At 44.2% G+C, this 16372-nt stretch overlaps 1 protein-coding gene across 1 annotated transcript in view; it reads left to right on the top strand.

Annotated features, from left to right (window-relative positions):
• Positions 1 to 16372, top strand: part of dok1a (docking protein 1a) — a gene marked incomplete at its 5' end in the record, with an annotated part of 120484 nt that overhangs the window by 93721 nt on the left and 10391 nt on the right. Inside the window, one exon of the mRNA XM_084321850.1 lies at positions 6298 to 6364. Coding sequence (XP_084177976.1) covers positions 6298 to 6364 — 67 coding nt within the window. The remainder of the gene's footprint in view (positions 1 to 6297; positions 6365 to 16372) is intronic.

Raw genomic sequence — 16372 nt, 5'->3', positions numbered from 1 at the left:
CGCTACTATTCCTAATTTATGCAAATGACATGTCGTCAGCTTGTGACTGCAACTTGTTCCTGTTTGCGGACGACTCAGCCCTGCTGGTCTCTGACAAGAACAAGTTACAGGTTGAAAAAGCCCTCAGCTCGGAACTAGGCAAAATCTGCATATGGCTCGCCGACAACAAACTATCATTACACATGGGCAAAACAGAGTCCATTCTCTTCGGTTCAAATAACAAACTCAGCAAGACCGACGGCTTCTCGGTTACAGTGGGTGACAATATTATCACAAGGAAAGATGAAATTACCTACCTGGGTTCCATCCTAGAGGCTAATCTTTCCTGTGACAAAATGGCATCCAATGTAATAAAAAAAGTCAACCAACGAACGCGTTTCTTGTACCGGATCTCCTCACTGGTAAACAAGAATACCCTGAAGACTCTGGCAGGAGCACTCATTCAAGGGTACTACGACTATGCTTGCACCTCATGGTACCAAAGCACCTCAAAGGCACTAAAAAACAAATTACAAACATCTCAAAACAAGCTAGTCAGACTACTACTTGACCTGACTCCTAGAACCCACCTCACCCCTGCCCACTTTGACAACCTAGGATGGCTTAGAGTAGACGACAGAGTACAGCAACTTGCAATGGGCCTGGTCTACAAGATACACTACGCGACCAAGGTACCCATGTACATGTCAAAATACTTCCCAAAGGTCAGTGAATACCACGATCACAACACCAGAGGGAGCTCCACAAATCATGTAAAACCCAGATTCAGCTCAAACAAGGGACTAAACACGTTTCGCAATTATGCCACATCAATGTGGAACGCCCTACCTAAAGCTGTAAAGGAATGTGAATCACTACCCACTTTCAAAAACACTCTCAAAAAACACCTACGTGAGACTGCAATTCGAAACTGGCCCCTACAAATGTCCTAACCTAGTTGTACAGTAAATGACCAAGTAAGGCTTTGTCAGTATTCCAATGTACAGTGTAAAATGTGTGTGTGTCGCCTACCCAACCCCCCCCCCCCCCCCACCTCCAATGTACAGCCCTCACCCAACCCACCCAACCCCACCCCACCCATCCAACCTCCTCCAATGTACAGTTTCTACGCCAAATGTATATACACTCCTTTTCTGGACACTTTTGTATCACAAACAGTACTGTATTTGCAAATCTGATATGTCATAAATGTATAGATGTAGCAGTACTGTCTATCTGTATGTCATGTATGTCATATATGTTATGATGAATTGAAAATGGGGGACCCTGATGTAAACAAGACGAAAGTCTTTCTCTGGTCTGCATCCCCTTAACAATTGTATGTATTGAGCTGTACTGTACTGTACCCATTCTGCAATCTGTTAATAAACTTTTCAATCAATCAACCCCACCACCACCATGCCCATACCATAACCCCACCACCACCATACCATACAATATCCCCACCACCACCATACCATAACCCCACCATGCCCATACCATAACCCCACCACCACCATACCATAACCCCACCACCACCATACAATAACCCCACCACCATACCATAACCCCACCACCACCATACCATAACCCCACCGCCACCATACCATAACCCCACCACCACCATACCATAACCCCACCACGCCCATACCATAACCCCACCACCACCATACATAACCCCACCACGCCCATACCATAACCCCACCACCACCATACCATAACCGCACCACCACCATACCATAACCCCACCACCACCACCATACCATAACCCCACCACCACCATACCATAACCCCACCACGCCCATACCATAACCCCACCACCACCATACCATAACCCCACCACGCCCATACCATAACCCCACCACCACCATACCATAACCCCACCACGCCCATACCATAACCCCACCACGCTCATACCATAACCCCACCACCACCATGCCATAACCCCACAACCACCATACCATACCATAACCCCACCACCACCATACCATAACCCCACCACGCCCATACCATAACCCCACCACCACCATACCATAACCCCACCACCACCATACCATACCATAACCCCACCACCACCACCATACCATAACCCCACCACCACCATACCATAACCCCACCACGCCCATACCATAACCCCACCACCACCATACCATAACCCCACCACCACCACCATACCATAACCCCACCACCACCATACCATAACCCCACCACCACCACCACCATACCATAACCCCACCACCACCATACCATAACCCCACCACCACCATACCATAACCCCACCACCACCATACCATAACCCGACCATGCCCATACCATACCATAACCCCACCACCACCATACCATAACCCCACTACCACCACGCCCATACCATAACCCCACCATGCCCATACCATAACCCCACCACCACCATACCATAACCCCACCACCACCATACCATAACCCCACCACCACCATGCCCATACCATAACGCCACCACCACCATACCATACCATAACCCCACCACCACCATACCATAACCCCACCACCACCACGCCCATACCATAACCCCACCACCATACCATAACCCCACCACCACCATACCATAACCCCACCACCACCACCACCATACCATAACCCCACCACGCCCATACCATAACCCCACCACCACCATACCATAACCCGACCATGCCCATACCATACCATAACCCCACCACCACCATACCATAACCCCACCACCGCCACGCCCATACCATAACCCCACCACGCCCATACCATAACCCCACCACCACCATACCATACCATAACCCCACCACCACCATACCATAACCCCACCACCAACATACCATAACCCCACCACGCCCATACCATAACCCCACCACCACCACGCCCATACCATAACCCCACCACGCCCATACCATAACCCCACCACCACCATACCGTACCATAACCCCACCACCACCATACCATACCCCCACCACGCCCATACCATAACCCCACCACCACCATACCATAACCCCACCACCACCATACCATAACCCCACCACCACCATACCATAACCCAACCACCATACCATAACCCTACCACCACCATACCATAATCCCACCACCACCATACCATAACCCCACCACCACCATACCATAACCCCACCACCACCATACCATACCATAACCCCACCACCACCATACCATAACCCCACCACGCCCATACCATAACTCCACCACCACCATACCATAACCCCACCTCCACCATACCATAACCCCACCACCACCATACCATACCATAACCCCAGCACCACCATACCATAACCCCACCACCACCATACCATAACCCCACCACCACCATAGCATACCATAACCCCACCACCACCATACCATAACCCCACCACCACCATAACCCCACCACACCCATACCATAACCCCACCACCACCATACCATAACCCCACCACCACCATACCATAACCCCACCACCACCACGCCCATACCATAACCCCACCACGCCCATACCATAACCACCACCATACCATAACCCCACCACCACCACGCCCATACCATAACCCCACCACCACCATACCATAAGCCCACCACGCCCATACCATACCATAACCCCACCACCACCATACCATAACCCCACCACCACCATACCTAAACCCCACCACCATACCATAACCCCACCACCACCATACCATTACCCCACCACCACCATACCATAACCCTACCACGCCCCTACCACAACCCCACCACCACCATACCATAACCCCACCACGCCCATACCATACCATAACCCCACCACCAACATACCATAACCCCACCACCACCATACCATAACCCCACCACCACCATACCATAACCCCACCACCACCATACCATAACCCCACCACCAGGGCCGCCTCAGGGGGTGTGCGAGCAGTGCGGTCGCACAGGGCCTCGCGGGAAGGGGGGCCTCGCAAAATAATTTTTTTTTTTTTTTTTTTTTTTTGGCGAGGCCCCCCTTCCCGCGAGGCCCCTTTTCATCACAGACCTAAAATCTAGTTTTGCTTATATGCTTATATATTTCACATTAGACATGTTTGTAGAATGTGTCTGACTTGTTCCTGCCTCTGCGGCTCTGCAGACTGCAGTGTTCCGGTTTCTGCGGCTCTGCTGCTCTACAGATTTTAGAATAGTGTTTCCGTGCTCTTCTCGGACCCACGAGGTACAGGGATCTAATTCAGCGCTATTCAGAGGAGCGAGTGGATGTCTTTTCAAAAGCAGCATGGATCAGAAGAAATTACACTGTGGGCCAAGAAAGTCTCCTTCCAACTTTACCATTGATACTGCGTTATGGTGAGTTCATGCAACCTATTCTATTCCCGCCGTGGATCTCTCTCTCTCTCTCTCTCTCTCTCTCTGGAGCCAAACAGGCCGACTAGCTGTTGTAGTACTAGTAGGTAACGGTGTGTGGCCTGGTGTCAGCACCTGTATTGCTTTTCTCATGTTGTACAGTTTCAGTGGTAGCCGCATAGCTTGCTTCTGCGTTAGCTAATGGTTAGCGATAGCCGGGTTGAGCTAACTGTTAGCCAGTTCGCTGTTTAGCTACGACGTTAGCTGCCGGCTGCGCACGTTAGTTTGATGCTATCAGTTAGCCTAGAGTTAGCTGTTAGCTTGTGCTACGACCATTGACATTAGCCGTGAGAATAGCAGGGGGTTCTGGCACTCTGACTACGACATCATCTTTGACAGAAGATGTAGTCGGGCCTGCACCATGACAAGGCTCCGGCCATAGCATAGCTTCTTTTTGTCCCGCCAGCGAGAGGCCTTTCGTCAACGTGGAGACCTGTGTTGCGGCCTTTCGCCCTGCGTTCCTTGGTGCAGGTAAGATGAATGAAAATGTAATGACATTACCCCACTCTTCCTTCCTTCCCCTCTTGAATGTTTTGTTAATAACGATGTTTTTTTCCAGGCAAAATATATGTTACTTCACAACATTTGGAGATACGACATGTGCTGTGTGTGAATGTCTTGGTCGTTTGTGTAGCTTGGGTAGCGTTGGGCCGTTGGCCAAAGCTGTGTGTGGCCTGGTGTCACAGTACCTGGCTAGCCTATTTAGCTGATGTCGGCCATTGGCTCCTTGCTGCTTTGTTTTCTCTGGTATAGACCCTCTTCTCTTTGGATTTAAGTGTTGATCTTTGTCCTTTTGGATCTCTCATACATGCTCTCTCTCTAACACACACACACACACGACAAACACACATGCTCTCTCTCTCTCTCTCTCTCTCTCTCTCTTTCTAACACACACAGTCTGCCTATGGCGGCCTTTCTCGATGGCTAGGCTGTGCTCGCTGAGTCTGTACCTAGTCAAGGATCTTCAGTCACAGTGCTCAGGTATTCTGCCACTGTGTACTCTCTGTTTAGGGCCAAATAGCATTTCAATTTCTTTCCAATGTGTGTCTCTCTCTCTCTCTCTCTCTCTCTCTCTGTACACTGTATATTGACTGTAGAACGGGAGCTCTCTCTCGCTCTCTCTCTTGCTATATGTTGACTGTATCATGCCCAGCCTCGGGCAGCGCTATTATTTAAGAATATGTTGACTGTATAAAAAAAAACCACCATACCATAACCCCACCACCCCCATACCATACCATAACCCCACTCTGGGGGACATTCCTGTAGTCAGCTGGACATTCCTGTAGTCAGCTGGACATTCCTGTAGTCAGCTGGACATTCCTGTAGTCAGCTGAACATTCCTGTAGTCAGCAGAACATTCCTGTAGTCAGCTGGACATTCCTGTAGTCAGCTGAACATTCCTCTAGTCAGCTGGACATTCAGTCAGTCAGCAGCCAATTGCACGCTCCCTCAAAACTTGCAACATCAGTGGCCTTGTTCCGTGTGATAAAACTGCACATTTTAGAGTGGCCTTTTATTGTGACCAGCCTAAGGCACACATGTGCAATAACCATGTTGTCTAATCAGCATGTTGATATGCCACACCTGTCAGGTGGATGGATTATCTCTGCAAAGAAAAAGTGCTCACTAACACAGATTAAAATAAGTTTGTGAACAGAATGTTTGAGAAATAAGCTTTTTGTGTACCTAGAAAAAGTCTTCGATATTGGATTTTGACTTGTGAAAAATGTTAGCAAAAACTAAAGTGTTGCATTTATATTTTTCAGTGTACTGTATATCTGAATTTTAACTAGTACAACACAACATATCACCATCACTTTAATCTACATTTAAATTAAATCTCTCTCTGCCCCTCTCTCTCTCTCTCTCTCTCTCTCTCTCTCTCTCTCTCTCTCTCTCTCTCTCTCTCTCTCTCTCTCTCTCTCTCTCTCTCTCTCTCTCTCTCTCTCTCTCAGAGGAGTAGGGTGTGTGGCTCTCAGCTTCAGATGGAAGAGAATAAGATTTATTCCTCCAGAGAGGATGGTGAGTACACGCACACACACAGGCACGTGCACACATAGAGCCCAAGGGGTGCTCGACCACCTGCCCTTTTGAGCCTCATAAAAAAGTGCCCTTAAGAATTTTCAGTTTTTACTGTTGCCCTTCCAACTGAAAAAGGTCAGGATAGAATCAAAATATTAGGTAAAGAGAGAGAGATGCCCCGTATTCCATTACAGTTTGCACGGCCTCCTCAGCATGCCTCTCCGCGAACCTATATATTTTATGCATAGCGTGGGTGGTGATGATGATGATGATAGAAACCGCTGTGGTGCATATAGTTGAATGCTGGTATTACACTCATTGAGGGACACGAAGAAGTCAAGTCCGATGGGATTTGGGAATCTCAAATACAAATCGGGATTGGAATAAAAAATCCATTTATATTAAACAATACAGAATATACAGCACTTCTTGGGGTCTGTAGGGTAAGCACTTATTCCCTCCCCCCTAAACATTTATGGAGATGTATGGGCCTTTTAAGTCAGTGATAAAAGTGTCTTTCAAGGATAAGTGAGCTCAGGTGGCTGGGTGGCGCAGCGGACATTGCACTCGTCACCAACGCAAGAGACACCGGTATCGAATCCGGCTGTCAGCGTTGCCTCCGGCTTGCGCCGGCCGTCATACTGACTCAATTGGCAGAGTCATCGGGTGGAAGTCGATGGGTGGTAATCTGGACGTTGTAAACAGCGACTCCTACAGGTCGGTCAGGGCGCCTGCACAGCAAAGACAGGAAAATGGCGGGGGCAGTGTGAGCCTCCTACACCTTACTCCTCGCCAATGAGAGTCCGCGCTGGCAGGTGAAAAGATGTGACTGGCTAAGTCAAGTCAAGAGTTTTATTTGTCACGGCATATAAGTATACAATGCTTCCACGTGTATCGGAGGGGACATGCGATGGGCTTCTATCATCCCTACGAGCGGCCAGTGGGTGGCACATGCGAGCAACGATCAAGACAGGGGAGGGGAGAATTGGCACGGCTAAATTGGGATGGGAGAAAAATAGAAAAAGGAGGGGAAAAAGTGGATAAAAAAAGGATAAGTGATCTCCTGCACTGATTATTATAGTTCAATATTCAACATTTGATCACCAAAACCCCCCAAAAAGCACAAAAAGGGGGCCCCCCGCCCAAAAAGGGCCCCCAAAAATTGGGCTTGCACGTCCCTGCACACACACTACACACACACACACACACACACACACACACACACACACACACACACACATACACACGCACACACACACACACACACACACACACACACACCATCGGCGGAGCAAGAGGAAGCCCCCAACTCCCATCATCATCCAGGGGGTGGAGGTGGAAAGGGTGGAGAATTACAAATTCCTGGGTGTTCTCATGAACAACAAACTGGACTGGACGGACAACACCGAGGCCCTCTACAGGAAGGGACAGAGCAGACTGTTCTTCCTGAGAGGGCTCAGGTATTTTAATGTCTGCAGCAAACTGCTGCAGATGTTCTACCAGTCTGTGGTGGCGGGTGCATCGGCGTATTTAGACCACTATCAGTAGGGCACGTGATGATCATCTGTGCCCAACTAAAAAAAATAAAAATAAAAAAAATTTAACAAATGTTTTTTATTTTCCCTTTTTTAACATGATCAAATGATCATTTAACATGATCAAATAATTATTATAATATTTTTTACTTCGCTTTGAAATATTATAGTGAAATATTTTACACTGAATTTATCTTGTTGAAATCCTCCAACAGGCTCTTTTTTGTAAGTTGACTGGTTTGCACACCAATAATACAGTGCAATAATAGAATAGTAGAATAGATAGTAAAATTATGCAATAGAATGGCCAGAGTAAAATAGTGCTACAGTACAATCAACAGCGGGGTGTATTAGAAGGCTATGGTGAAGAGGTACGTTTTTAGCTTATTTCTGAAAATATTAAGAGATCTAGCTTCCCTAATGTCCATAGGTAGTGTGTTCCATAACTTTGGTGCATAGTTAGCAAAGGCTGCATCCCTGATTTTCTTTAGACTGTGGCTTGGAACCTTCAATAGACCAGTAGTAGATGATCTCAATGTTTATACTTTGTATATAAGGAGGAGGACCTTGAAATCAATTCTAAATGTTACCAGAAGCCAGTGTAGGTTACTTACTTGTAACTTCGGGTTTGATCCAAGGAGTAAGTTGCCCCATATTGCTCTGTAACATTTCTCTTTTTGTTATAGGACCGACTAGTAGGATTTCAGTTTTGCCCTCATTTAATTTTAGGAAGTTGTTCGTCATCCATTTGTTTATTGCTAAGAGACAGGCGGAAATGGAGTTTATAGCTGTGTGATAATTTGGTTCAGCGGAGATGTACAATTGTGTGTCATCTGCGTAACTATGGAAACATACATTGTGCTTTCTAATGATGTCTCCTCAATGTTCAATGTTCAATGCAATGTTCAATGCAAGTAAAGCACTTTAAACTTTAAGTATGACTAAATGCTTTCTTGACTATATATATAGTAACTGTTCCAAAATGCATAGATTTCTATGTATTTTAGGGGTTTGGGTGGCTAGCTCTTTTTAATATAAATGTCAGATTGTTTTATTTATTTCATAGATTTCTATGCATTTCAGGAGTTTGGGGGGCTGGCTCCCCAAAATAATTAAATAACATAACCCTAACCTAACCCTAAAACCGAAATAAAGTAAAAAAAAAAAGATAGTTACAAAATCCACCCATTTTCGCCCACAAACCGGCCAAAACCGGCCAAATCTTTTTCGCGGTCGCGCTATGCGCGAGCGCTTCATAGCTTTTGGTGCCCTTCTGTGCCCTACTGAAGTGCTGGGTCTAGATACGCCCCTGGGCGGGTGCCCTCTTTTTCGCTGTGGTATGCTGGGGGGGGCAACACCAATAGAGACAAAATAAACAAACTGGTAAAAAAAAGCAAGCTCTGTGGTGGGAGCGGACCTGGACAGTCTGGAGGTGGTGGCAGAGGGGAGGACGAGGAGGAAGCTGCATGCTATCCTTGAGAACCCCTGCCACACCCTCTATGATGAGCTGATTGCAATGCGGTCCACGTATAGCCACAGACTCATCCCCCCCCCGACATACCACAAAGCACTTTGGGCAGTCCTTTGTGCCGGTGGCAATCAGGCTCCATAACCAAGGAAATGGGTTGTGGACTGTAACCAATTAATTTAATTATTTAACAAAACATTCATGATTGGACTTGTTTCTTTTTCACCACTCTCTTTTAGCTCTTTTTAGTCCTATTTTAGCTATTTTTATCCCTGTGTACTTGTCCATCTTGTTTTAACACATGTATGTTATGTATAAACTGTTTTTTAATTGCTGTTTTTAAATTGCTGTTACACTGCTTATGCTGTAAAGGACATCCTAATCTCCCCTCGGGGATAAATAAAGGTTTTCAATTCAATCAAAACACACACACACACACACACACATACACAATGATTTTGATCTGTTTTGTTCTTATGGACTGACTATGTAATTTGTATTTTATGGTTGGAGAATTGTGATATCTGACTTATGAATATTGAGTAAGCTTTGATTGACTGTTTTGTTCATTGTGATGTTTTCTTGTGAGTACTTCAATGTTTGTGGTTTTATTTTTATTTTACTTTTTTGTGTGTGTTTGTATTTTTAATGTTTGGACCCCAGGAAGAGTAGTCTCACTTTGGTGTAGACTAATGGGGATCCACAATAAAACAATAAAACACACATACACACACCATAACTGAAATCCTACTAGTTAGCCCTATAACCAAAAGAGAAATGCTGCTGAGCAATATGGATTGATTGATTGATTGAAAACTGTATTAACAGATTGCAGAATGGGTACAGTACAGTACAGCTAAATACATACAATTGTTAAGGGGATGCAGACCAGAGAAAGACTTTCGTCTTGTTTACATCAGGGTCCCCCATTTTCAATTCATCATAACATATATGACATACATGACATACAGATAGACAGTACTGCTACATCTATACATTTATGACATACAGATTTGCAAATACAGTACTGTTTGTGATACGAAAAGAGTCCAGAAAAGAGAGTATATACATTTGACGTAGAAACTGTACATTGGAGGAGGTTGGGTAGGTGGGGGGGGGGGGGGGGGGGGCTGTACATTGGAGGTGGTTGGGTGGGTGGGGGAGGTTGGGTAGGAGGGGTGGGTGGGGGACACTGTACAACTGAACAAGCAAAACTGTACGTTGGAATATTGACAAGACCATACTTGGTAATTTACTGTACATTGGGGGGGGGGGTTGTGTTAGGACATTTACAGGGGCCAGTTTCGAATTGCAGTCTCCCGTAGGTGTTTTTTGAGAGTGTTTTTGAAAGTGGGTAGTGATTCACATTCCTTTACAGCTTTGGGTAGGGCGTTCCACATTGATGTGGCATTATTGCGAAACGTGTTTAGTCCCTTGTTTGAGCCGAATCTGAGTTTAACATGATTTGTGGAGCTCCCTCTGGTGTTGTGATCGTGGTATTCACTGACCTTTGGGAAGTATGTTGACATGTACATGGGTACCTTGGTCGTGTAGTGTATCTTGTAGACCAGGCCCATTGCAAGTTGCTGTACTCTGTCGTCTACTCTAAGCCATCCTAGGTTGTCAAAGTGGGCAGGGGTGAGGTGGGTTCTAGGAGTAAGGTCAAGCAGTAGTCTGACCAGTTTGTTTTGAGATGTTTGTAATTTGGTTTTTAGCGCCTTTGAGGTGCTTTGGTACCATGAGGTGCAAGCATAGTCGTAGTACCCTTGAATGAGTGCTCCTGCCAGAGTCTTCAGGGTATTCTTGTTTACCAGTGAGGAGATCCGGTACAAGAATCGTGTTCGTTGGTTGACTTTTTTTATTACATTGGATGCCATTTTGTCACAGGAAAGTATTGCCTCTAGGATGGAACCCAGGTAGGTAATATCTTCTTTCCTTGTGACAATATTGTCACCCACTGTAACTGAGAAGCCGTCGGTCTTGCTGAGTTTCTTATTTGAACCGAAGAGAATGGACTCTGTTTTGCCCATGTGTAATGATAGTTTGTTATCAGCGAGCCATATGCAGATTTTGCCTAGTTCTGAGCTGAGGGTTTTTTCAACCTGTAACTTGTTCTTGTCAGAGACCAGCAGGGCTGAGTCGTCCGCAAACAGGAACAAGTTGCAGTCACAAGCTGACGACATGTCATTTGCATAAATTAGGAACAGTAGCGGACCTAGTATGCTTCCTTGTGGAACACCACAGCTCACTGTGAGGGGGGGGGATAGGGTACCGTTTACCTCCACCATCTTCTCTCTCCCCTCCAGGTAGAATTGCATCCAGCTCACTGATAGACTATCAAAACCAATTGCTTTTAGCTTGTCAATCAGAATGGTGTGATTGACAGTGTCGAAGGCCTTTTGTAGGTCCAGCATGACCATGCCGCAGTATTTGCCCGCGTCCACCTCTTGTTTGATGTGGTCGTTTAAATAGAGAAGGCATGTGTCAGTGGAGTGGGATGTTCTGAAGCCAGATTGGAATTCGTAGATTAGATTTTTTTTTGGGGCAACTTACTCATTGGATCAAACCTGAAGTTATAAGTCTTTATTTATAATATAATAGAAGCTTTAAATCACACATCAACAAGGTGACACAAACATCATTCTTCCACCTTCAGTTGATAATAGATAATAATAGAATAGAGCATATGAAAATAAATTCCTGGGAGTGATTTTAGACCATAAACTCTGCTGGAAACCCCATATAGAATATGTGAGGGCTAAAATGGCAAAGAGCATCTCAATTATTAGTAAGGTGAGACATGTACTCAATCAGGGGAGGAAATTAGGCCACTTTACTGGCCAAATGCTGGTATTTTTTACGTTTGGCTGGTAAAAAAAATCAGATACCCGCCAGTTGGCTGGTAAGCCAAAAAGTTAGTTTCCTCCCCTGCTGGCGAGTATACAAAAAAAAAAAACATTCTGCAATCACTGCACTGGCAAACGGTGCGCGTCTTCTGAGTGTTCGCTTTAGTTGACAGTGCCACGAGAGCACTGCACAAGACCACCCTCGCTGTGGGTTGCTGACTGGGTTCCATGGTGACTGGCAAACATGCACTGCCCTGCTCTCTGTTTAATACTCACCGATCAATGGCATCAACTTAATGACGTCACCGCCTGACCAATAAGCATTTAGATGTAAATACATGTAGTGGTAGTGAAAGACACAACAACTAGGTTAACCTTCTGTAGTGTGGTAGTGAAAGGTTAACCTTCTGTAGTGTGGTAGTGACGGATAAAAAAACGGATAAATAGTTTTTTTCACCATATTTCTAATATTTATTTTTGCTAAATACCAATTATAAATATCTCGACGAATTACCTCTGAATATGAATCAAAAAAAATATTAAAGATTCGCTCACTAGTTCTACCAGAAACGGAGTTGAGGCGAAGCATTACTAAGCTTCTGTAGTGTGGCAGTGAAAGGGTTAACGCGCCCTCATCGCGCCGCAGCGCAGTTTACATCAGGGCCCCCACAATAATGAAAAAGCCGATGAAAAAGCCATTTTGTATCACTCCGTTTCCGTATTAAATTAATTTACTTTTAGCCATTAGGTTGGAAAAAATGCACCCTACCGAAATTCGTTCGCTCATAAAATTCGAACTGTGTTTTAATGGTTTTTAATTAAGTTAAAACACACGTTTTATAAAGGCCGTAAAGGCCTCTTTTTTTTTAATCTTTTTTTTAGACACTGCGTTACGTTGCTTATAAATCATCTGAACTTATAACATTAAGATAGTGTATTAATAGTGTGTTATTCTAAAGCTAATGACGTCTGTGTGTTAACACCTATTAAGTACAGTACTTGGCCCCTGTGGACAGGCCCCACAGCCCGCGCGTGTAGTTTTTTCTCCTCACTTGGAAGAAAATTTGTGGAACTATTATAACAATAATTACCTCATTTACAAGTTGTATTTAAGTTTGCAACTAAGGGCAAATAAGGGAACACATCAATGACAATTCAAATATGTAAAAAAAATCAAGATTTCGATTTTTAGGATTTTCTAAACAGCAAGACATTTTCTTCATTTCAGAGCACCTCCCCCTTTGCGGATCAAATCGGGTTTGGTCACGGCGAGTCACATATAATGTTTAATAAACGTTGGCGCAGTACTGGCCAACCCGCGGACATATAATAATAAAAGTCCCGCGGTACTAGGCTAGCCATCAGGAGCACTCGCAAACAGATAACGTTAAACACAGCAGAAGATGGAAAACAGACAGACTGACCAACGGGGAACTGCATCCAACCCTAGTACAACCCTTGAGTATAAGTTACTAAGGACACATTTAAATCACAGAGGTGTAATGTTAGTCTACTGGAACTGTATACAGTGGTTAGCTTCTAGTTAGCATTTTAGCTATAGCTGCTTGCTAGCTAACGTTAGCCCCGTGTGCTCAAAGCAGCCAGCTAGGTGTATCTGTTATGACTATAATGTTTCCAAAAAAGCACCGGACTACGACGTAAGGTTAGACATTTTATTTCATGCTCAAAAGCCCCTGGCTTGCACATCGCAGTCACGAAAGGGGCTAGCTCAACCAGTGCACTGTGCACAACAGCACACCAACCCAACTGACGTTACCACAACACTTGACGGTACTTCACAGCACTGTCGTAAGACCACCGTGCTGTCTTAAAGGCACAGTGTGCCTACCCAGATGCATACACAACATTGACACGGCTTGACATACAAAGAAGTAATTATCACAATTAGCGATTTTTTTTGTCTGGTAAAAAATCTGTTTGGCTGGTAAAAAAAATCAGATACTCGCCAGTTGGCTGGTAAGCCATAAAGTTAGTTTCCTCCCCTGTACTCAATCCCAACTCATTGCACACTCTGTACTGTGCAATGATCTGGCCTTACCTGCATTACTGCACAGAGGTATGGGGTAACACATACAAAACAACCATAAATACATTGACTATCCTACAAAAAAGAGCAATAAGAGTAATAAACAATGCAGGATATTGGGACCACACACACACACTGTTTCTACAATCACACATTTTGAAGTTCATTGATATGGTAAACTTTAAAACTCTGCACGTTATGTACAAAGCAAGAAATAATCAATTACCGGTAAATGTAAGAAGCAAGTTTCTGGATAAAGAGGGGGGATACAACCTCAGAGGACCATTGAACTTCAAAAAATCTGTGATGAAAACCAACCTGAAAATAATGTGTATCTCCTCTTACGGAGCCACCCTGTGGAATGGGCTAGACTCTAGAGGGTGAACAAAAATATTGTGAAAACATAAATCAATTCAAATCTAGATTAAAAAAATCTATTTTCGATAGGTACACAAGGGAAGAAGAGCTTTAATTGCATATTAATAAAAAGAATACATATGATACTGTATTGTACGTTATATCATATTACATTATATAATCATATTATAATTAAATTGTATATTATATTAAACTATATTTACACTATATACTATTATATTATGGTACTATATTATATTGTATATATCATGTACTATATATCTCATATCACATTATATATGTGTTGTATACACTATAATAATAATAATAATAATAATAATAATAATAATAATAATAATAATAATAATAATAATAATAATAATAATAATAATAATAATAATAATAATAATAATAATAATAATAATAATAATAATAATAATAATAATAATAATAATAATAATAATAATAATAATAATAATAATAATAATAATAATAATAATACATTTTATTTGGAGGCGCCTTTCAAAACACCCAAGGTCACCTTACAGGGCATAAGAACAGAACAATCAGGATTAAAACAATGTGTGGTGATTTATACTAACCACTAGATGGCCCCATCTACCAGGGTACCACGACTACCCAGTCTCTATAAATTTCATAATGAGACACCTGTTGCATGTTGACATGTACGTTACCTACCTACCTGTTGTATGCTACCTAACTACTACCAGGACATAAATAAATGATATTCAAAGAACCCCAGTTTCTTCATTGATGGACAGAAACATTACATGGTACCAGGAGTGGGATCACGAGTCGTCATGATGGAAAGTGTGAAGCCGCCGGACGCTGTGAATTGGACTGGTAATGTGGATTATGAGTGGCGTACCTTCGAACAGCGTTTCATGCTGTACCTGATGGCTGTTGGACTGGAAGGAAAGTCTGAAACGAGGCGAATTGCACTGCTTCTGACCATCGCGGGACAACAAGCTGTGGAAGTATATAACACGTTTGTGTTCGCCGAGGCAGAGGACAGAGAGAAGTTTGCGGAGGTTGTCAAGAAGTTTGATGAACACTGTTCCCCGAAGAAGAACGAAACCTTTGAAAGGTATGTGTTTCGCTCGAGGATGCAACAGTCTGCTGAAAGTTGTGATATGTTTCTAACGGACTTAAAGCCAGGCATGCGTTGTTCATGGGACGGGGTAGCACGGTGTGTAACCTCACTCGCTATTTGCATATCAATAGCTCCGGTCGTCAGGTGTGTTAAATACGTTCTCAGACACATTCACACCTAACCTTGTTGTGAAGACGTGTTACATTCCATTCGTAGAGGCAATTAGGCACTGTCTTTAGTCTGTGCCCAAGCGAGGGGACATTAAATGCGCATTCGCGGGAGCGCGCGTGCACGTGGTGCGTGTCACCCCAGATGATTTCAATAACGCACCACTGCTTAAAGCTAAAAGCTAGAATGTGTAATTTTGGAGATGTGCACGACTCTATGATCCGTGATCAAATTGTGTTTGGCGCACTGGATTCGAAACTGAGGGAGAGGTTACTGCGGGAGACAGAGCTAACCCTTGAATCAGCTGTGAGAATATGTCACGCAAGTGAATTAGCAGTACAGCATGCCAGAACATTTGCGGGAGACGCTAGAGACGGAGCAGCGGTTGCTATGGTAACGAGGAAGCCCTACAACAAGGGAGAAAGGGGGCGGTACAAACAACAAAAGGGATCAGACACTTTTCAATGTAAAAG

The sequence above is a fragment of the Notolepis coatsorum genome (genome assembly GCF_963971535.1).
Source record: "Notolepis coatsorum genome assembly, chromosome: 9".
In the NCBI taxonomy this organism is placed as follows: Eukaryota; Metazoa; Chordata; class Actinopteri; order Aulopiformes; family Paralepididae; genus Notolepis; species Notolepis coatsorum.
The sequence above is the reverse complement of the archived record's forward strand: the minus strand, read 5'-3'. Positions and strand labels throughout refer to the sequence as shown.